General features: G+C 38.4%; 1 protein-coding gene across 1 annotated transcript in view; it reads left to right on the top strand.

Moving 5' to 3' along the window:
• Positions 1–23981, top strand: part of Ryr2 (ryanodine receptor 2) — a 588770-nt gene that overhangs the window by 227457 nt on the left and 337332 nt on the right. Inside the window, exons 4-7 of the mRNA XM_077802933.1 lie at positions 6592–6612; positions 14062–14076; positions 19591–19665; positions 23184–23262. Of these exons, the coding sequence (XP_077659059.1) occupies positions 6592–6612; positions 14062–14076; positions 19591–19665; positions 23184–23262 (190 nt within the window). The remainder of the gene's footprint in view (positions 1–6591; positions 6613–14061; positions 14077–19590; positions 19666–23183; positions 23263–23981) is intronic.

Raw genomic sequence — 23981 nt, 5'->3', positions numbered from 1 at the left:
GTTATACTTAATGGGCAAGTTGCATGGAAAGGACACTGGTTCAGTTATATTACTATGTGAAAAAGAGTTCATGGTGAGGCATATTGCCAGAAATGACAATGGGCATTTCATTATGAGATGGTGAGTTTATAAGAAAAATAAAATTATGAATTTACATGAATCTAATGACATATCTTTTAAATTTGTAAAGCCCTAAATGGAAAAAATTATAAGGAAAGCTAAACTGATCTGCAACATAACCATACTTCTCTCAATGAGGATATAGAATCTGAATAGCATGATTGATAAACACACACAAACATGTACCAAATACTGCACCAGATGTTGACAAAGTGCACATTTATTTCAAGTGCAGGTGGAACATTTACCAAAATTGCAAGTATAAATTTCAAAGGTTTGAAGTAATTTAGTATATTCTGATCATCAATTAAGCTAATAATATAAATAAAACTCATAAATCTATGAAAAAAGTTAATCACAGTGGAAAATCTACAAAATATTTCAAGCTGGATAATGAAAAATGAGATATATCTAAAATTACTGATGCAGTTAATATTGTTGTGTTTTGGGTCCTAAATGCGGAATACTGACTGAATGATTACCTAAGTATTTCAGGAATATAAAACAAAGAAAATATTAAGCCCCCCAAATGTAGAAAGAAATAATAATGAGAATAATTTAACTTCAAAGAGACATAGGGTATCAAAGTCATTCCATTGATACTGAATTTTTTTTTTTAAAAAAAGTTCATGTTTCCCACTTTTTACAGAAAATTAAATGCATTGCGGTCACAAAGAAGTCCAGGCCCACGTGACCTCCCTGGTCAGGTCTACCGAACTGTTAAGGAACCACTAAAATAAATCCTAAACTCTGAGAACAGTTTCAGCTGATTTTTATGAGCCCCACTTACAACCCTGATGCTGAAACATGACAAATACTTCACAAAGAATAAGCTCTCCTATCCAACATGGACATAGATTTACATAGTCCACAAAATAAGAGCAAATCAAATCCATCAATGTATCAAATACTACAACCAGGATGTGATTCAAGAATCAATTATGTGTTCACAAAACCAATCATATGTCACCGTGTTCAGAGAGGAATGAAAAGTTTTTTAATAGATACCGTAAAAATGTTTCAAAAAATTTGTTTATGTAATACATGTCAATAAACTAAGGAAACTTCATTAAACTGAAAGAACTATATCAACAGACTGGAAAATCAACGAAATCTTATTCTTTCAGTACAGTGTTGAATGCAGGTGCAAAAAGTGGACACTTTTAGAAATAAAAAGTGAAGAAAAAACAGTGTTCAACGTGAATTACGGTGTTACCTTTCTATGTTAGCAAAAAGTAATTGCAAAGTAAAAATTTGTAAATGAATCCCCTTAAGTAGTATAATAAAACATCATATACCTGGGGATAATTCCAATGGATGATGTGTAAATATTTACACAGAAAATTGAAAGCATTTTGAAAGATGATCATTAAAAGAAGAAATGCCATGTCTGTTCATTACCAGGAGGCTTGGTATTATATAGATAGTACTTATTTCTAAAATAATCCATAGATCACTGCAGTTTCCATGTAAATTTCAGGATCTTTCTCTTGTGTGAAAATTGTGGGCATTACAGGAAATGAAGAAGGGTATATTCCAAATATAATGTTGAACAAATTGGGAGTCTTTGTCTACCAGATGTTGAGACTTCTTTTAATGTTATAATAATTAAGACAGTTTGTTAGCACAGAGATAGAAAAATAGGCCCCATAAAAAAAGAGTTCTGAAGGAGACCCTTGAGTTCACTTCTTGACACATTAGTAGTTGACCTTGCAGGGCAGTAGATCCTCATTCTGGAATGGGTTTGGGGTCCGCTGGACAGCTACCCTGGATGGAGAGATTACCCTTGGCACCTTCCTACCAACACACACACAGATCAATATCCTGTGAATTGTAGCTCTCAGGTGAAAGGTAAAACAATGACCTTTCTAGAAGATGATGTAGGAGAAACTTCCTGAGAAAATGCCACAGTAATGAAGGAAAAGATTAATAAATTGTATCCTACTTAAGATGGTCTGTTTACCAAAATTGCTGGTGGGAGGCTGGGAAGGTGATATCCGTGCTGGAGCAGACATTAGCAGTGCATATATATGACAGAGGACCCATGCTTGAAAATACAAGTGCTCCAACAAATCCAGATAAGGGAAGGTAGATGGCCTGATAGAGAAAACAGTAAAACTTAAACACTTCCTGAGGGTGGATGCCCAGAGGTATAAAGAGAGATGAAGAGGAGCTTTATCCAGTGGGTGTTGGACACACGCAGACAGAGCTGTGTTGGGATACTCTTGCACACCCAGGACAGCAGAAGCTCAAGGTACCAGTGATACCAAGTGTTGGTTGGGGAAGACCTGGAGCAGCTGCAAGCCATGCTTTGCTGATGGGAGTGTGGGTTCATAGGACCTCCTGGAAACCATCAGTGTGTGCTGTGGCCAAATATTTATAAACAACCCAGTAATTCCACTCTTCATGCATACCCAGTGGAAATGTATCCAAGTGTTCACCAAAATGGTGGAGTTCTTCACAAAATGATCTGTCATACCCTCAAGAGTCAACCTGAATATTTATCAACATTTAAATGGATAAATAAGTTGGGATGTATTCATACAATGGGATACTCTGCAAGTAAGAAATAACTTTTAATAATTTCACAAACTTAACAATCTTTTAAGGAAGCTAAATACAAGAGTGTAGTCTTTTATCCAAAAATCAATAAATGCAAAACAAGTTGGGGTGGGAGGGATGGAATCAGTCACCTTGGCGGGGGATAGAATCACAGTCACCTTGGGGGAGAATGTGATGGCGGTTTCTGGATCATGAGTTCTGTTCTGTTTTTAGATTTGGATGCTGATTGCATGGGCTTATTAGTAAAATTTTAACGAGCAATGCACTCATAATTTTTATATCTTTGTGTGCCTATTATGTTCAGTGAAAATGTAGCCCTTTCAAATCAGAATTTAAAAATTTCTAAATGACTTCATTATATTTTGAGTCCCCTGGAACACAGAATTTTCAATTCTTACCCCTCTCCCCCCATTTTTAATATTAAATAACAGGTATGATGTGTAGTTATTTATAAAGTTTGTTTGATTTTCTGTTTAAAAAAATTACAATGGGAATGTATCATAGGCATTCATCAAATATTTTTTTCTTGTATCATATGTTAGTACCAAAAACTGTAAATTCACAGTTGATATCTTGTTCTTATAACTATCTTAAAATGTTTATGTACATAAAAACAGCATCGTTAGTGGAACAACTAGAGCTCATGTACCTGATGTTGTGAGAATCTCTAGTGTGTTGTGCTATTCTCTTGATGTTATGTTTTTGTGAACACATTCTATTAGGTGGTACCTATCATAAGAAATCAGCTGTTTGGCAATTCTGAATTCAACACAGATTAAAAGTATGAAACAAAAGAGAAAAGAGTGTTACACCTTGAGTTTGTGACCATTGAGTTAGATAGATATTCAACTGCAAGTTCATCTCCACCATTTAGTAACACGTGACTTTCTGTTATGGAAGATTTGTAACACCTTTGCATTTCATTGGCTTCCTTACATGTGAAATGTAGATAACAAAATCATGAGTTGTGCAGTTCAAAGACTGGCACACGGTATAGTTATCCTCTCATCTGTGGTTTTACTTTCTGTGGTTTTAGTTGTCTGTGGTCAACTACAATTCACAAATATTAAGTGAAAAAAATGCCAGAAATAAACAATTTGTAAGTTTTAAATTCTGTGAGTATCATGGTAAAATCTCATACCATCCTGCTCTGTTCCGTCTAAGAAATGAATTGTTCTTTTATCCAGCATGTCCATACTGTCTATGCTCCGCTCCTGATAGTTATTGAAAGGCCACCTTCGTTATTAGATGGACTCTCATGATACTTCTGTTCAGCTAGCCCTCACTTTACTTAATAATGGCCCCAGAGTGCAAAGCTAATATGCAAAAGAGGCACAAGGCATAAAATACAGAAGGACACATTAACACTAGTATTATGTAGCAATGTTACAGGGAATATAGGGGAAAAACAGTAATTATTTAGTATTTTCTGGGGTGTTAGGCATATACTGGGGGCCTTGGCACATATTACCCATGGATAACTATTGTAAGTATTTAATATGTGATATATAGATTTGATGATAATGAAATTATCATTACTGTCTTAAATAGTAAAATAAAGTTATTTGGAAGGAGCAACAAAACTTTTTTAAAGTTATAGAATAATTCATGTTTATGTGTTCTAAATTTTTAATTAAAATATGAATGCAAAATAAATGATTATGAATTAACTTTTATATTATATAATTTAGAACTATAAACTACAATCCATAAATAATTACTATTGTATTGAATTCTCATGTCCTCTGCTTAATCAAGTTAACATTTAAATTACTATTGTTTCCTTTAAGGGAAATATTGTTTTTATTTTAAAAATGAAGTTGCCTTTTTTATTAGTGTTAATATAAGAAGTCATTTAATATAATTTCCTACAGATATAAAAATATTTATATTTGCTTAAGTAATGGAATTGCTGTATTTCTTAAAAACCCCACATAGTTAGATAATAAGTTACTGGGAAAATGTTCATTTGTTTTATGTTTTGTGGATTTGGTAATAATTCTAAAATTAAGTTCATTGTGAAGTCAAGTTCATTGTGAGTTTAATATTTCTCTTCCTTGATTGGTTCCATATAAATGGCTCTTCTCCTCACCATTTGCAGGGATTTAATCAAATGAACCTTGTTAACAGCAATAGGAGGATGTGTCATGAAATTGCTCTGCTTTGCTTATGTGCAGTTACACCTCTGTTGTCCTTCAGTCAGTCTCTGAACCCTGGAACGTTTGTCTCGTCTGTGTGTCTAGCTGATAATACACCCCAGCCCATGCTGTTGCTAGGCATCTCTCTGGGACCTGTTATGTCATTACTACTCATCCTTGCTTTCTAAAGTGTTATGTTTCTCTTCTGTAATATACGTCATTAAAATGCTTCCATTGCTGGTGATAGTTAATAATGACCCTGGTGACAAGTTTTTTTGTTCATTCCACAGTGCCTGTCTTTGTGTTGACATGTTGAATGTGTAGAAATGAACGTGATGGCATGAGTTGTTTTCTGATAATTATCACTGTCACTAAAGCTATGTCATATTCTCTTTTCCTGAAAAATATGGAAAGGAAATCATTTCACAACTTTCTTGAACGGTTTTCCTTGGAAGAACATAAATGTAAGCGCTTGTCCTTTGAGGATGGAAAAGCACAGGACACCTGTACTGTACTGGATAAGCTGCTCTACTGCCTTTTCCCCCAGGGCTTGGGAAATGGACTCATTACTTGAATGGGTTAATATTCGAGTGAAAACTGGAACTTTCCATGACAATGAAAACTGCCCACTGAAAACCAGGCCTTTCCCTCCAGTAGTGTTCCTTCTTCAGTAAAACCTGTGTGTTTTTAAAATGCAGAGGAGAGGAGTAAGTTTAGAACAGGTTTTTCTGAAGACTAAATAAACTACAAAAGAAGCCAAAATAATCTTGCATGTAACCTATTGCATTTCACCATGGCTTAAAAAAATCTTCCTGTTTATTTAGATTGATATCCTTAATATCTTTTTATAATGTAAATGAATGTGGCCTCCCAGGAATTCACTTCCTAGGAATGGAAGTTTCTAGTTTTAGCCCAAGATTTCCCTCTCAGTAGCTTTTGCCTCTTACTTGTTAATGAATTTTCTAAGGAAAAAAATTACAATTTAACTTAGGCATGAAAAATCTGAAATAAATCTCAATTCTCACAGGACACGAACCACACATTCTACAGAAGCCGCAAATTATGGAAACTTTAAGACTGAGACTGTCCCTCAGTGACAGAATTTTCTATTCCAATTGATTTGCTCTGAATCCTGGGATGCTGTAGCGGTCTTTGTTCTATTTAAACTTTGGATGTAATTGTGGTCACTTATGTTTCAGAAAAATCACATAATTACGTGACCAAAACATTTATCACTAAATAAAACTTTAAAAATAATTTCATTCCCATATGATGTTGGAGTGATTTGACAAAACATGCCTTTTTCTTATAATGGGCAATTTTATGTAATCCTCAAAAGAATGAGGTAAGAGGAATTTTACTTTAAATGTCATAAGAGAAATTATAGTTAGATGCTTTGTCTCCAAATTGATTTTTTTTTTTTTAGTTAACTTTTTTTTTTAGTTGCTACTGAAGCAGGAGGCCTGGAATGTTTGAGAAGTGGATAAATGTTCATTTTTGTTTTTGAACATTAGAGAATCATTATTTCATGTATCTATTGTAGTTGCTGCCTAATGCCTACTGATATTCTGATGGCTACATTGAGCTTTTTCTTTCTGATGAGATTAAATGTTAATTAGAAGTATGAATACAGTTTCTTAGACTTGGAAGTAGATTTTGGTGCAGGGACCACATTTCATTTGATTTAAATGACAGTAGTTCAACACTGCTAGGTATTTACTTGTTTGTTGTTTGTTTTTTAAAAATTTATTTTGGCTTTTTCTTTCCACAGCAAGTTGATGTGGAAAAATGGGTATGTGTTTCCTGTATTTACAAAGGAGCTGGGATGGAAAGTGCATGTCTGCTGTTGCCTCTAACCCTTTTATTTTGCTTCCAGTGTGGCTTGTTCCGTCTGTTCGCACTACCTGCTCTGGTGAGCAGACCCTTCCCAGGGGTGCTGTCAGGCCCTGACTTGCTTCAGGTTTTGCTTCATGGGAGATGGGTTCTGTGAACACACTGTGCATCCACAGAGCTACAAAGTGCGTGTAGGATTGGCTTTACTTACATGAGGGTCTATGTATTTTCTGTCCAACACGAAAGGTTTCGTTATTAACACTGTCTTTTGCCAAAGACTTGGCTGCTTAATCTCAATCTGGCTTAGCTCTTAAATTGTCCCCTGTACTACAGAAAAAGGAAGCTCAGTATATTTCTGTAATATTAACAAGTGAAGGTGAGAGCTGTGTCCTGTGGAAAATGCAGCTGGGACTTCGGAGGCTGCGTCTCGGAGCCCTGTGGTCAAGGTGTGTGACGTGAGCAAGTGACGTTACTGCCCTGAGTGTCAGTGTCCTCCTCTGCTAGGAGAAGCTGGGTGAGTCAGTCTCTCCTGGCTCCCCCACCCAACGTTCTAGAGGTTAGTGTCTCATGGGGCTCTTGTCCCCGCCCCACTTCCCACCAAGAGTGCCAAGCAGCTAGGCTCCTACTGGCCGGAGTCTGTTCTGTGATGTCAGACCTGGCTCCTTGGAGGCTGGCTGAGCTGATGGCTGAGTGTTTGCTTTTTGTGCCCTCTGGTCCTAGGAACCCAGTTCTCTTGTTTGCAGGGTCTTCCTACTTCTCAATGGCCCTCCAGGGCCTTGTCATCCCTAAACAACTTCATGGCCACCTTGCTTTCTGCAATTCTTTGTGTCCCATCTTTCAGCCCTTTATGGTTAGGAACTTTTGCTTTTAAATTTACCTTTTCCGTGGCAGTGGTACCAGATTGATCTTTGAGAACTGCCTCTTTTATGCTATCTTCCTAAGGATCGTTCTGTTCCTTCAGCACTAAGCTACTACTGCTTTCCTCAGCTCTTTCTTTGTGAAGTTCTGTACTTTCCTCTGAGTCTAGAGTTAAGATTCTGATCCACACTGTTCTTCATTGTTGTCTTGGTAATGAAAGCCCCTTTCCCCTAAGATGAGCTGTGCCACCTGTGTATGGTGCGTACCTTGAGCCCAGCATCCTAAAGCACCTTTGTCTCTCTCCATCTGGTCCCTTCCACTGTGTGTTTCTGTGCTGGATCTGGGGCAGTGTTTCTTGATGAACCACTCAAGTCACTTTATGTTCTCCTGGAAATGGAACCTACAGGCAAATCGTGACACGACTATCACTGCACGAGGTTACTCCTGTTTGTTCCTCTCCGCACCAGTTATTGATCTGTTTCACTGTTGTTTTTCCCTCTTATTTCCGTAATAATCTCTCATCTTAAAATTTAATTTTATTAAGTTGATTTGTAAGTTTTTCATTAGGGAGGACCTTCTAGTTCTAAGAAGGTGATGGAGATATCATTGAGCTGACATCACCAGGCTGAGCTTTGCCAGTGCCCTGTGTTGTAGCCTTATGTAGGCCAACCTTTGTGGGCCAGAATCTCCTCCTCTACGTGATTAGAATCCTTTTTTATTCTTAAATATTACCGTCATATCGGTGATAAAACACAGTGATGCTGAAATGTCTGTTCATTTACATACCATAAAACCAGAAGCTCTGCCAGGTCTGTCTCAGAACACTGATGCACATTCTATAGACAGGTGTTAATAAATTGCAGATGGGAGCTACTGCTCCCTTTGAGGGTCTGTTCGAACCTTAGGCTTTGTCCAGGTAGAAGCTTGAAATTGTCCTATAGCAGCCTGACCTGGAAGGGCAACAATCTGGTCTGTCCCTTGGGTTATGCTGAAGCAGGTACCACAACCTTTCTCATATTCAGAGAGTGAAACACCCCACAGTGGTCTCAGGGCACACAAGTCTTACTTGAGTGATCACAATGCTCCATCCCATGCAAGTGAAGCCCACTGGGACAGCTCAGGTGCTCCAGTGAGGAGGTCTGGAGGCAAGACCTGTGGGAAGTGGCTTCTCACCTCCCCTGCCAGGTGCCACAAGCCTCCACTCTGTGCCAGGCTTCTGCCCTCTTCAGATGCAGTAGGAAGGAGCAATGAGGAGGTTGGCTCCTAGGAAAGCACTCTTCTGGCCACAGTGTCATTCATATATGGGGCTAGCCAGGTATTCAAAGCTGTCTTCCTCCGCAGGTACTGCGCAGGTGTCCGGGGGAACTACTTGTCACTGGAATGCCTGGCCTGCAGTTCTGGAGCTACAGGCAAATGCTCGTCTTCTCGCTTCTTCCTCCCAAGAGCTCTTGGTATCCTAGGAACATCCCAGGTTGGCTCTCTCCAGGGCCTCCCACATTAGGGCTTGTTGGCATTGGCTCCCCAGCAGCAGCCTGTGCCAGCAGTGGGAGCCTCCAGCCTCTCTCTATCTCTAATTATTCCATGCCCTGCCCCTGAAGACACTTTCACTGGGCAAGGGGTGATGGAAATCTCGGGAGGGCAGGAGGATTCTTGGCCCACCAGCAGCTCTCTTCAAGACACTCAAGCTGCTGACAGCTCAGAGGTAGGTTGTCAGCTAGGAGCAGCAGATGAGGTAGGGTCTGCGGGTGGATCCCCAGCCACTGCCCTTGGTGTCCTTGATGGGTGTTATAGCATTGCACTAGTATTTGCCATTTTTTTGTTCTGGGACAGGTGTTAAATTTACTTGTGTGGACTATGTTGAACAACCGCAGATCAAGACCTTTAGGAACTTCATAAACTTAAATATATATGGAAATTGAAATGACTTCTTGATCAATTTTCTGATAGTGCTATTCTGGATAGCTTTGTCAAAGGCCAATAAATCTCTATGCCTCTGCCCCTCCCTCATCTTCTCTCTCCCTCTTTCTCCATCCCTCATTCCCTTCCTCCCTCAGTCTCATCCTCTTCCTCTTCCTCAGTGTCTCTTTGGGGCATCTGTGCACCTGTGCTTAAACAAAAACTCACTGAGAGATGAAATACTGCTTTTCATACTTTAAAAGAGAATCTGAGTCCTGCTTAGAAGGTAATTAACTGATCTTTCTGGCTGTTCTCCCCAGCCCCTCCCTAAGTGATGCCACTGGTTTGCAATACAGAGGCCTAGGATTTCGGGTCATGGTTGGGGATAGTAAAAGAATGAAACAGCCTGGGAAATTGCTGTATATAAAACCTTGTTTATAACCAAATGATGTCTTATACTTTTATTTTTTAAGAGAAATATCTTGATGTTGTAATTGTTAAGATATGTAATCAATTCAAATGTTCCCAACACAGTAATTATTTTAAAACATGCATTTTTACACACAGCTATTATTATGTGAGGGTTTTTGAAATGCTTTCATGTTACCAAAAAATGGAAGTGCATTCATGTTTAAAGTGGTTTGGAAGAAAATACAGAATCTTCTAAATGCTGATACAGATGACTTTTTATTTGTATACATATAGGGCAGGCTTCAGGTATCTTGAGGTCATTATTATCTACTATCCTCTGCAGAGCTCACTTTGTTTTTAACTTAGGGAAATTCTCTTTTGAGGCAAGCTTGGTAAAGAAGAGCCTTGTTTATGAGCTCTGTGATACATAAACATTTGTCACAGAGATAGAATGTCAGGACTTAGAGTAGCTTTCAGAATCATTTATTTTCCTTTATCCTTCTAAAGAAGGACTAGATTGTGTGTGGGGTGAGAGGGGGAGGGTGGGAGGGGGAGAGGAGAGCGGGGGAGGGAGAGGGGGGAGGGAGAGGGAGGGAGGGAAGGAAGGAGAAATCCATTACACCCCAAAGGAAAAATGGTCCATTTACAAGCTGTCTGTAGAGTGATTGAAAGGTTGAAAAAGAACATTTGCCACAAATCTGCCAAAGATATATAATGTTCTTTTTAAACATATCTACGTGCATGTTCAACCAGATGCCAGTGACACAAGACCATGTTCATAGGAGCCATCAACATGAGTGGCATGAGAACATTTCTATAGGAATTATATGTATAAGTACTTCTTTTTATTTATTTATTTAGTTTTAGATCGACATAATGCCTTTATTTTTTTTATATGGTGCTGGGGATCGAACCCAGTGCCTCATGCTTGATAGGCAAGCACTCTACTAGACACCGAGCCACAACCCTGGCCCTGTGTATTACTTAAAAAAAATTTTTTTTCTTTAGTTGTAGATGGACACAATACCTTTATTTTATTTATTTTTATGTGGTGCTAAAGATGGAACCCAGTGTCTCTTACGTGCGAGGCAAGTGCTCTGTTATTGAGCCCCAACCCTGGCCCTATATTGAAAGCTAAGTCCTGTCCTGATAGTTTGTGAATGTGCAGTCACTAAGTCTGTCTCATCAGTCCAGTCTTGGATATTTTCAGTGGGGGAACCATAGGAAGTTAAACACTGACATAGGATATCATCATCATAAGGGTAATAGTTTCACAAATATATAACTACATATCTATTAGTGTATATTGATATATGTTTAGAACTTGGGATTGTTCATGCTAGATCTTTTGTCTCCTACAATTACTGGGAGTATCCGTAATTAAACATCACCACCTATAAACCCAAGTATTTGGTGTTTCAACAACTTCTCATTCTCTCAACATAGTGAAGCAACAGATTGCTTTCTCACTCATAAAAGAGTTGGCAGTTGGAGGGCTATGAGGCTCCTAACGTCTCCTAGCACCCTACCTACCTGGAACTAGGAGAGCAGAAAGGCTTATCTTTGACGTTCGGTGAGCAGAGCCCCACACGCCACCTTTGGGTGGAAGTTCATATTAGAGAGGACCTGCACTATGTTTTGACCTATTCTCTGATTACAGCACTTGGTAATTCCTTTTAGTGACCCCTACTGTTTGTTACTTTGTTGCTAATTCCTCATCTCTATACTTTTTGAGGTGCTATTTTAGCTAAAGCTTATTTAAAAGTTCTCACATAGATCCTTATGTAAAAGTATTTTGTGTTTCATTTCATTAAACTGAAATACTGGCTTAAAAAACAAGATCAAGGTCACACTGAAAGGTATCATTTGGTAGAGGACCTTTGCTATATTGTTTATTTCTTTGCACTGTTAAGGGATTGAATCTAATTGTTCATCTTATAAGTGTCTAATATTTGTCAGTAAAGTTCAGGGTCAAATATTGCTGTTCAACTTGCTTTTCTGCTCTTAACTCTTTGTATTTGCTAAGAAGATGCCTTGGGTCTTTTAGATCTGTACTGAGTGAGCTTATATACCAAGGACAGTTCTGCTTTTTGCCATCGACTTGACTCCCAATTCTCTGTTGGTGTTAAGATGTACCATTAGTAGTTTCTTCTCCTGGTTTTCGTGTTAAGGTGCTGCATGGGTGGTTTTGCCCCTGGCTCATGATCATATTTGGAGCTTCATTTGACCTGTCAGTTCTGCAGTAATTAAACAGCCTTGGACCCTGAGTTACTGTTACTTGTACTTTTACCCTAAAGAACCCCCCACCCCCTGCCCCTACTTTGTGTTTCTCTGCAAATTGATCATCATCCAAAAATTTCTTCTAAGGCAAAAAGCAGGTCAGAACTCAAGCTGTCATCACCCCTGCTCCAGTTTACCTAATGAGATTTTAGCTCTTCCCTAGTGAAATGAGTCGAATTAATTTATTGCAAACCAGAAAGTGATATTCTCTACACCTGAAGAGTCTACTTTCTTCACTGTTGATTATTCTGAGTTTCTTTTCTCTCCTCATGATGTCATTTACTTTGAAAGAGTGTTTCATGGTTATTCTTTTCTTGTTTGATGCTTCTCATCATCTTTAGGCAGTGTTTACATTGAGATTAAAATAATATATTCATCCTCCTTGTTTTAATGGACTTTGCTTTATTCTTTGCCCTTGAACAATCTCTTTGGAAAATCTCATAATGCTCTAACTTTGATATCTGGAACTTAAGCCAAATTGACCAATTAGAGATTTGCACAAAAAGTTAATGTTAATACTGTTGCAAATAATCTTCCATGCTCTTGGTTATCTTTTAGAAATTATATGTATATGTACAGATGGATATTTTAGCTTTGCTAATTTGCATTATTCATTCCATCTTACTGCATATGCAGATTTTCTCCTTTATTTTTTCTGCAAACACTACTTAGAAATTTTGAGGAGCAGGCCTCAGTTATTCTACTGATCATTCTTTTTCTAATTTTAACTGTCAAAATCAGACTGAGAGCATGTTTTAAAGAAAAATACCCCAAATCTCACTCAATTAAAAAATCTCATGAAGAAATATGTGATATACCATGTATGTTGGATTTTGTGTTTCTTTGAATTAAGGTTTAAAAATGCTTTTTCCCAATTCTGAATTTAATTATATTTCCATTATTAGAGAATCACATAGGCTTTTGATTAGTCAGTTTTGACATGGAAAATAAATTTCCTGATGTCATTCATCATTAATATCAGTTACAAAATATGTAATTGAACAGGCTATCTTTTAAAAACTGAGTGAGAAGGTTCTTTACGGTTGTCCTTTATAATAAAAATCATCAGTCTCGAAGGAATTTCCATAGGTATTACTTGTCTGTAATTTTCAGGGAAATAGTGTAATATCTATCATTATGTATATTAGGAATCTTTCTTGTGCTGATTTCTTTGAAACTAACGTGGAGATGTATGTCCTTTTGCTCTGGGATTCCCATTATGTTCCAAAGGCTAGAGTTAGTTTGGAAATGTGGCATTATTTTCCCTCCTCTTTTATTTCTGTATCTTTCCAGCAATAAGTCCAGGAAACTTGAGGGACTCTAGTGAAAAATGAAGGAGGATGTATACACTTAATGTTTTATAGAGAAAAAAGAACTCTTCTAATGCATGAGAGGAGAGTGTCATTTTAAGGGAAAGAAAGGAACATTTCTGTGATCCTCTTTTAGGTTCCCTCCCATGTCCTGTGGATGGAATTGCTGCCTGTTTTGCATGAAGGGTGCTCAGCTCATTGCAGCACAGTAGTTTAAATACACCTTACCTGCTTCTAATCTGTTTTTTACCAAAGTTAGTTGTGTTGCTATTTATATCACTGCATTTATATGCAAAGAATAAAACAAAAGGTTTATTTATTAAGTATTTTCAGAGGGTAAATTAAGATTATATCTCTTTCTTGGTGCTTAGATATCTTGTCAATTGAATAATGCATTTCAGTCAAGTGGCATGTTTTCACAGAAAATGGAAGAACTAATGTAAAAACACTTTTAAGAGTTTTGCTTGCTGCAGCTTTCCTCTAGCATGTAGTTGATACTAAGTTTTGTTGCAAAACAATGAAATTTATTTATTTTTATTGTTCACATGGCTTCATTTAGAAAAATGGAGTCTTGGTAAATGAGATGTTTTCAAACAAGCATTTGAAATAATACGTACTTACTATTTTTTTCTCTTTTCCTTATGTCCTTACAGAAATTCATGATGAAGGTAAGAATTTGGCTCATATGCTATATATGTAATACTAACAGTATGTGTTCAGTATGGTTGTACATATTTGCTTTATTTTTTTAACTTATGACATTTTTCTTTACATTTGTAAGATTTTTAAAAATTAAACTTTGGAATTTTTAAATATAAAAAATAAATCACTTGTTCATATTTAGCAACTTCAACATTTGACATTTTTGAATCATACTACAACATGTTAAATTTAATTAGTCAACATTGGGAATTTCTTCCATTAAATCAACTTCTTAATAGCTGTTCTTATAGAAGGTTCAGCCTGGGATTGACAAGGCACCAAGAAATTGCTGTTGCTTACTCCAGAACTAAGATTATTTCAGCCCCTTTTGATTTATCAATTAAAATTAATCAAATAAAAATAGTTTTTAGTTATTGATGTACCTTTATTTTCTATTTATTTGTATGTGGTGCCTCACACATGCCAGGCAAGTGCTCTGACACTGAACCCCAGCCCCAGCCCCAGCCCCTAGAAAAAAGATTTTAGAAGGCGAAAAATGAAAAGACTAAATTCCATGGTCTTGTCATTGAAGGAAGATGCCAGGGAAGGATAGAGCAGAATCTAGTCACTTGGTGATGTATGGTTGGAAGTTTGTTTTCTTTTTATATGCCTACCACATTTCTCCTGTAGTATTTGTGGGACTTAAGTTTTATACTAAAAGCTTAGAAACAGTAAAGACATTTATTTGTATTGAGTTAATAAAGGATTAATTTATAATCTCAAAAGAACGTCATTTAGGAAAGATATAAGCTAGGAGAAGTGTCATCAAAACTCTGGACATGTGCTGGAAAGGCGGCTTTGTAGAAAAAGAAGCCTGTCGTTCAGGTTTCTCCGATATCTGGATCTGGTGCATCGTGGGCTACCCCAAGTGGACCTGATCATCTACAGGGAATTTGACAGTTGGGGTGAAATGACAGAAGCCTTCTATCAACAAAGACATGGAGCATCTTCTAGACTTCCAATAACCTCCGCTCTTATTTTTCAGTGGAAAATATTATCATTACATTATTAAGGAGGGGGTGTTACCTGCTAAACTAGGTGCATCAAGACCAAGGAATTTGGATGGAAAACATATTATAAGCAGCAGCAAATGTGGATAGATCCTCTTCCTTTAAATATTAATCATGAAATTGGGTCTGAAAAAAAACTATTTTGCTTGCTAATCTGCATCTACTGTGTCTATTTTATTATCTCACCCCTACCCTACACCCGCTCCAGTACCCTCTTGGCCTCCTGTTGGCCACAGGTGAAGGAATGGTTGTCTTGGAACAGTTATCTTTGGTGAGACTAGAAAGATGAGGTAGACTACGCTGAAAACGGGCATTATTCCTAAAGTAATTCATTGAGGCTTTGACGGCTGTTAACTCTGGGCCTAAGAGTGAATGGCTTGTTTTCGTACCTGACTTGGATGACCTGGAAAGGTCAGGAATTGACCAGGAGAGGCATCTGCATGCAACTGGAGTGATTGGAGCCACTTGGCAGGAGAGGGCACCAAGTGCTCTTCTGCTCACACCATGTGCGCTTTGAGACCCACACCTGGAAGGTGTGGTTGAGCTGCTCAGAACCAGCTGGATGCTTTCTTGTCAGATCCCCTTCCTGATTGTTGGTGCTGAGCAGAGAGGTGTCGGTCCTGCCCTAAGCTTGGTCTCCTCCCTTGGAGACCCAAGTGAAAGACACCAGCGCAAGACAAGCTCTTCAGTGCCACATGGCCATCCTGCTGGTGGTCCCCTAGCTTCATCGGGTAGTTCGGTTTTGTCGTGAAGCCCCATTTCTCATTAATTGTTACAATTGATTGACTGCTTAAGGGTGGCAGAATTGTTTGAGAGTCTCCTTCAGCTGGGGACCCACCCTCCTCTGAGAGATATTTCTGTTATTCTCCCTAGAATTACTAACTTTTCTATTTTCCAAGCATTACTATTTGTATTTAAAGGTGCACTTAAAAGCACCTTCATTTGGGATCTAAGCACTCTGAAAGGGCTCCTATTACTATACATTTCTTTTATTGTCTATAATTTCTAATATTGAGGATATGTCTCCTTATTGCTTGAAGTAAGTAAACTCCTTTTTAGATTCTAGTGTTGAACTTCTAAAACGGCATGTGACATCATAGATGTCAAGGCCATGGGAAAGTTCTCCTGTAGACTCTGACTTATTTTTTAAAAATTTATATAGTAAGGACCTGGAATTTTGACAAATGTCCTTCATTGATTAGCATAGCATTTTTGTACAAGCAATATGGTCACAAAAACAGAAAACCTTAAAATGATGACATGTTATATTGTTAATGAAATACATGGCTTTAATAAAAAATAATTCAAGAGGTTTATAAGCTGGTATATATCACAAACATTTAAACAATACTGAGCCAAGTTCCCCAATTATGAAAGAATAAAACACTGAGCCAGTGATTTTCATGTGTGTATAAATCTCTTTGGTGCATCTCCATCATTATTATTCTGTTTTATGGTTCTGCCCTGGTGCAATACCTCAAATGTTGCTACAACAACCCAAATTGTCTCCCTCTCAACAAAGAATAACAATAGACAAGTAAATTATGGTCCATGATTGATTGTTACTCTAAATAAATGTCCATGTAGGAGTATTTACATCAAAGCTTTTACTTACAATGATGGTTCCCTGATTGGACGTTTTTCTTTTCCAATGTAAGATTCATGTATTTTACAAAAGGCAGGTGATAATTAATCCATTTTACACATAATTAGTTAATTCAAAGTTAAATATCCATGCTAAATTTTTTAACCTTTTACAAGAATAGAAAATGAATGTATAATTTATTCATTTTTATTTTTTAGTGTTTATATATGACAGTGGAATGCATCACAATTCTTATTACACATATAGAGCACAATTTTTCAAATCTCTGGTTGTATACACAGTATATTCACACCAATTCATGTCTTCATACCTATACTTTGGATAATAAGGATCATCACATTCCATTACCTGATTGGACATTTTGGACAAGAATCTGTGAATCAAAGTATAGGAATGTCAGAAAACACACAGTGGGTATTAAAATAACTTGTGAAGGATTTGAGGCAAGATTTGTTTAGGATACATACAGCAATGTTGCTTAGACTTTGTTTGAAGGTTTGTACTTTTTTATTTACCTATGTTTCAAGAGTTTGCTATACACTTTTATATTAACACCATTGATCATCTCGGGGGGCATGAGACCAAAAATACACATAAGCCAGAAAAGCCAATTTTTGCTGAAAACTGATGTTTTTAAAAAGTCAAATTTTATTTACTACTTTTTGAAATGATGCTTGCCTCTCCTATGCCAGAAATACTCGAGTTACTGGGAGGTGTTTGGAAATGGTAGTAGCATTCCCTTCACCAAGAGAACAACAGTCTCTTAGAGGAGCCTCATCAGGTCCAAGAGACAGATTCCCCCAGAGCTGACAGCAGGCTCCTGGCTTTCTGGAGGGTCAGGGAGAAGGCTGGTGGTAGCTCACTAGCTATTACTGATGCAGGGGGGAATCCAGGTGCTGTAAGCACCCAGTAGCGTCTTGGGGAACAGAGAGGGCCTCTGACAGTTTTGAAAAAGTGCTCTAAAGACATGTAATTCCAGATAATACTTGCGCTAAGAGGGCTTAACCTGCCTTACAGTGGGGGAGCTAAGACATACACACACGATACAGTCCGGGCTCTTTTGCTTCTTTCTTCTTGCTGCTAGTGTGCAAGTATTTTGAAGGCGATTGCAGGGGATTGTGTAAATAATAATTGATAAATGAGTAATTTGAGTTTTCTAAGAAAACTTTGATTTGCAAGGCAAAGGAAAGGAGACTGGGGGCTTGTTATGAAATAGCTTTTTGACACCAGAACCTGAACCTCTCCTAGAGTACACACCCTGTAAATTTTTTTTTGAATGAGCAGGAAAGAGCATTTCTTTTGTGTAATACTACTTACTGGAGAAACTAGTAGTAGACTATATATAATATTAGTGTGAAAAAATTTGCTCCCGGCCACAGTCAAATGGATTACAGAAAAAAATAAGTACACTCTCAAGACAGCCTCATTCTGTAAAGGAGTATAATTTTCAAAGTAGATTTCTCCTTTTGACTACTAAATATCTGCTAACGTCTGTTTTGAGAATGGTTTTGGGTTTTTCAGGCATAACATGAATAAAATGATTTTTAAGGGATTATTTGGAACAAAAGGGAGGGGATATATTTTTTGAAAATAAGGAATAAAAGAATGGAGTATTGGAGTCCTTTCTCCTATACTACTTTTCAGTATCATTACTCTTGTCCTTCAAGTCCTTACAGACTCCCACAGAAAGGAATATGTACTTCTTGACATGCAAGTCTATACCTTCTGTGATCTCACCCTGATCTCCTTTCAAATTTCTTTTAGTTTCCCACTGCAAACCCATGATCCCTCCTCATTTGGGGGAAGATTCATGCTCCTCCAGACCATTATAATCATTTTTTGAGCCAGGGTGCCCTTCTGCCCACTCCTCATGGAGCCTGAAATGGGGCTTCTTGCATCCAGTTTTTATTCAACAGGTGTTTGTTGAGCGCTTACTGCAGCCTTATATTTTGCTGGCAACTGTGGGTGAAACGAGGTCATTTTCCTTGAGGAGTTCACTCTGGTCAAGGGGAGGAAGGTACTTGCAGAGCAGACCGATGAGGCTCAACCTGCAGGAGGACAAAGGGAGGGGCTCACTTTGCAGAAAGAGGTTAAGGTTTTATGTAGTAGGTAGCCTCTAACTCAAGTCTAAATGCATAGCTCAGAAGAGGCTGGGAAGAGGGAAGGCTCTGTCCCAGAACAGAGTAGCATGGAGGGGAGGGGATTCGGGTGTGTTCAAGCACAGGGTGATTGGGGCTGAGACCTAAAGGAGTGATGCTAAGGGTTCTCTGCTTGTCCTGGACCAACAGCATCAACACCATTGATAGGCTTGAAATGTATCTGTGGTGGCTCCAGGCCCCCTGAATCAGAATGTCAGGGTAAGGCCCAGGGGCCTGAGTTCCCTGAGCCCTCCAAGAGGCTGAGATTTGAGAAGTGCTTTTTTATTTCATAGGTAAGAGTTGGACTTCTTCCTATGAGCGATTGTAGGGATGAGAAGTGTTGAGGCTGGGGTGACGAGAGGAGCCCTGAGTCTTGGGAAGATTCGTGCTTGAACTACACTAGGTTCTCATGGTGTGTTGGACACTAAGCAAGGCACTGCCCATTAGGGACCACAGCTTCATGAGAAATGGAGATCAGCGTTCTGTGAACGAGCAGGGTTTGGTACTGGACTCATGTTGACCCTTCAAGAGCCAGAGCAAGTGCCGCCTGCTGTAGAGGCTTCCTCTACGGTTTAAGAGGTTTAAGAAATATTTCCACAGCACTTTGCATTTTTACTTTGATCTTTCCTACTGTCTTTCTCTTGGTATCAGAAGAGCAAGAGCTTTGTATTAGTTATGTCTGCTGATCGGTGTGTTTCTCTTCTCTCCCTTCCTTCTCCCATGCAGACTGCTCAAGGTGGTGGCCACAGGACACTCCTCTATGGGCATGCCATCCTGCTGCGCCATTCCTACAGCGGCATGGTGAGTGGACTGCTTGATTTCACCTTCACATGGTCCTGTCTGTGCAGCTGGGATGCAGAGCCAGGAAACGTTGGTAACGCCCTTCAGCCATGGTATTAGTGAGCTTGGATGTGTACCCTCTTTAGTATCTTTGTACCATTTTGCTTTTCTCATTGGTAACATGAAGGTTAGCTTAGATGGCCTTCAAGCTCCCTCTGTTCTATCTTTATAGGACTCCTATCTCTAATATCTCACTTTTGATAGTTTTAGGAGGAGAGCACGCTAAGAACCAAATAAGAAATATGTCCCTTTTCTGATTTTGTTTTAAGACATTTCTTTATGAAAGGATTAAAATACGCATTTAGAAGATAAGATAAAAATGCCATCTGTGAACTCCTATGTCAGGGTCTATCCACAAACTACTTTTCCTTCTTGACTCCGTGTTCTTTTTCCACATCAGCTCCTTCTTTAAACCAGCTTTCCATTAGACACCTGTGAGGCACAGAATTCTCACTTTCTATTTCCTCTGCGTTGAAGTAACACATGCACGCATGCACACACATGTGTGCACGCACACACATGTATATTGGCTCTGGGTATTGACTTCAGGGGCTTTTACTACTGAAATACATCCCAGTACTTTTTGAGACAGGTTCTTGCTGTGTTGCCCAGGCTTCCCTCAAACTTGCAATCCTTCTGCCTCAGCCTCCCCAGTTGCTGGGACTATAGGCATGTGCCATGTACACATACATACACACACACATGTACACACACATTTATATCCATATATGTGTGTATATATATTTGTTTTTGTGTACTTTATAAATGATTTATGTAGACATGTACAATTTATGAAAGCTTCATCTCATTCATTATAAAGCTTTATTAAATTATGAAAGCAATACATATTTATTCTATAATATTTTTTTTAAAGAGAGAGGGAGGGAGAGAGAGAGAAAGAATTTTAATATTTATTTATTTATTTATTTTTAGTTTTCGCCAGACACAACACCTTTGTTTTGTATGTGGTGCTGAGGATCGAACCCGGGCTGCACGCACGCCAGGCGAGCACGCTACTGCTTGAGCCACATCCCCAGCCCAAATATTCTATAATATTTTTAAGTTGCAAAAAAATTCTTTTGATTATACCAAGAGAAAACTGTTGGTGATTTTAAAGACATTTCAATTTTTTCAGTTTTTAAAATATTTTTTACCTAATTGATGTTTTACTCTATAAATTTATATTTCGACTTTTTATCTGTTATCATAAAAAGAACATTTCCGTGTTATTTAAGTTTTTCATCAGTATAATTTTAGTGGTTATACAATAGTCCAATATCTGGACATATAAAATAAATCATTCCCTTAAAAAAGGAGATAATTCCATATTTTGTGAATTTTTCTTCTGCAGGAGAGTAAATATTGCCTCAAAAGTGAAGATTCAGCAAGCACACACACTGTTGATTTCAGTCATGGATGTCGATGCAGTAACCTGATTTTAAATGTCTAGAGAGAGAGGTGTAGGAAAAGTATAAGTGTGATATTAATGATGATTTACTAATATCATTTAATTAATGTGTTACATCACATGAAAGGTCAAATAAAATCTCAACAAGTGCTGATAAAGGTAATAAAACCTTTTATTCGTTCCTAACGAAAAGTCAGCATTGACAATTATTTCCTCAATGATAACAAATATCATTATCAAATCAATGAAACTCTGAAGCCATTCTTGATAAAATTTTCTAAAACCAGCAAATAAAAGAAGGAATGTATCCTGTTAGTCGTTGCTGCCTGGCACTATTCTTGAAGTCCCCGCTTGACATGTGAGATACAGAATACAGTGGTACAGTTTGACAGTGAGGCTGGAGACTAGGCACCCATACAGAAATGACTCATTGGTGGAGAGTGCTCACATGTTCAAATGTTGTGGGAAGCACTCCACCTTCAGGAGCAATCAAAATGCACACTGTGAAATAATAAATGTTTTAAGAAGACTTTGCATTTCAGAATTAACAGCATATCGGAGTTGAGTTTACTCAGTTTGTCAGTGCTGAGATCTGGGGTCAATTGCATTTGGCCATCTCACAGCCTGGGATGCTTTTCTGGGCCTCTTAAAGTTCTAATTGCATCTGAAAATTTCTTTCATTCCTTCAATAAATTTGCTTGATCATCTCTGTGCTAGGCACTACTCTCCATGCCTCCATGGAACTTCATGAAGTTAGTAGGTTAATTATAGCATCTTCCTCAGTGTTCCTGTGAAGCTTGGAACACAGTGCTGAGGACTGTGATATTGCTGAGGAAAATCACAGAAAACTTTCATAGGCATCGCCTTGTTTGTCTGGGAAGTCTGTGTATTGTAAAGTTGTTACTTTTTCTATAATAAAAACAGACATTTCACACAGTTTATATCTGAGTCTGTGAACTTTAGGGACCACTGTGAGCTGCCTGTCTCCAGGTTAGACTTTCAATCCTGTATTGACCCAGTACAGGTTTTGGGGACCCTTGAAACTTCTTCTGTAACCACGAGAGCCAGTGCTTCATAGTTGAGAGGCCAAGTCATAGTCTCCAGGTCAAGTTGATGCCCCATCCCTATGGTGCTGACTTCTCCCAATCAGTTCATCTCCTGCCTGTATACACTCACTGGGCGCCATTTAGCTGGATGGGCCCTGTTCCCTAATAGGAATTTTATAGCCTTTGCATTAATTGTCCAGAGTTTCTGGAGAGTGGCCTGGGCTTTCTCAATCCCCAGAATTGTGTCTGGATACTCTTTGCAGGCTTCTGTTGTTGTTGGCAGTGAGCCTGCTTCGTGCAGATGGTGGTGTACTTTAAGCTCATGCCACATTCATCTTTGTGTCCGCATTCTTATAGCACTTAACAAGGTGTTTGAAGTTGGAGTGTGGGGATAGGGGAGTTAGCCTGAAAAATGATCCTAAACTTTTATGTCTAAGAACATATAGTTAGGAAAACCTAAGGGTGGGGGCCGATGATAGTATGGAGAGTGTCCCATTATTCCTAAGGAAACACACACACTTACATGCACGATCAGACTTCATTTTAGTAAAGCCTACATGATGCATGCCAAAGTCAATTCTGGATGGATTTCGGAGAGTTAAAAAAAAAATGGAGGAGAAAACAGAACTAGAAGATAAAAGTAGTTTTCCAGTTTCTGCTGGGGAGAGGGTTCTCGCTGTCAGATCACGTCGTGCTCTTGCTGGGGATCATGAATATCACATGAAGTGAGAGATGTACAAACACATCCCCAGCCACTTGTCTTCTTGTTCTGAGAGAGCACATTTCCTTAGTCTTTATGAGGGAAAGAAGACCACATTTCCTTTAGAATATTGCTCCTAATGAATGCTATGCTAGGGCTGTTCTGTCTCAGACATTTAAAAGCCTGCGCTTTGTGCAGAAGCATCCACATTTTTAGAAAAAGGCTCATCAGCAGAGACAGACACGTATCAAATCACTTGTCAGAACAGGACTCCACTGTGACTGTCAATGTTGAGTGACAGACAACTCCTGGTTCTGTGTTTCAGTATCTGTGCTGCCTCTCCACCTCGAGGTCTTCAACTGATAAGCTGGCTTTTGACGTTGGCCTGCAGGAGGACACCACAGGTGAGGGCCTCGGGGACGGTGAGAGCTGGGCTGGGTTGGAAGTTGCTACGAGACACCCTGGAAGTCGCATCAGACCAGTGCTTTCGTGGGTAGAGTCAGGAAAAAGTACTTTCCTACTTGACGTTTTTGGTAGAGGGAGGAAGTATATATTTTTCCTATTGGTAATTCCCATGTAATTAGTTGGATATTCAAACTGGCTTTCAAACCCTATTCTGTGAGTTTGGAGAGAAAAACTAGTATTTACTATCCAATTTACTGGGCGTGAACTGTCCTAAAATGCACTGTTTAGTTTATGAAGTATCACCGCATGTCTCTCAGCTCAAACATTTTAGGTATACACATGTAAGCTATTGAATCTCAACACTCAAACAAGAAGAAAATAAAAATCTCCTTCATTGCTCTGCCCACAGGGCATTGTGCTGCATGTCCGTCTAGGGACATGTACATTTCCATATTTTGAAACAAAAGTATATATTAACACATTTATCCTTTTGGAAAGTCAAAAAAAGAGAACTGTTCTCAGTTCTCTGAGGACTTTACACTTATTTTATAAGCCTCTGTACAGTTTGACTCTTTTATCTTTCACAAAGAGTATGCATGACTTTGGGAGTTAAAAATAAATGATACCAAGTTGAAAAAGAACAGAAGGAGGTAGTTCAACTTTGTTCCTTTCAGGGGAGGGATCAGCCCATCCCCACACCCCTTCCAGAAATCTTTCT

The sequence above is a fragment of the Urocitellus parryii genome, chromosome 9 (genome assembly GCF_045843805.1).
Source record: "Urocitellus parryii isolate mUroPar1 chromosome 9, mUroPar1.hap1, whole genome shotgun sequence".
Lineage (NCBI taxonomy): Eukaryota > Metazoa > Chordata > Mammalia > Rodentia > Sciuridae > Urocitellus > Urocitellus parryii.
Note: the sequence above shows the minus strand (reverse complement) of the source record. Positions and strands in the feature narration are given on the sequence as shown.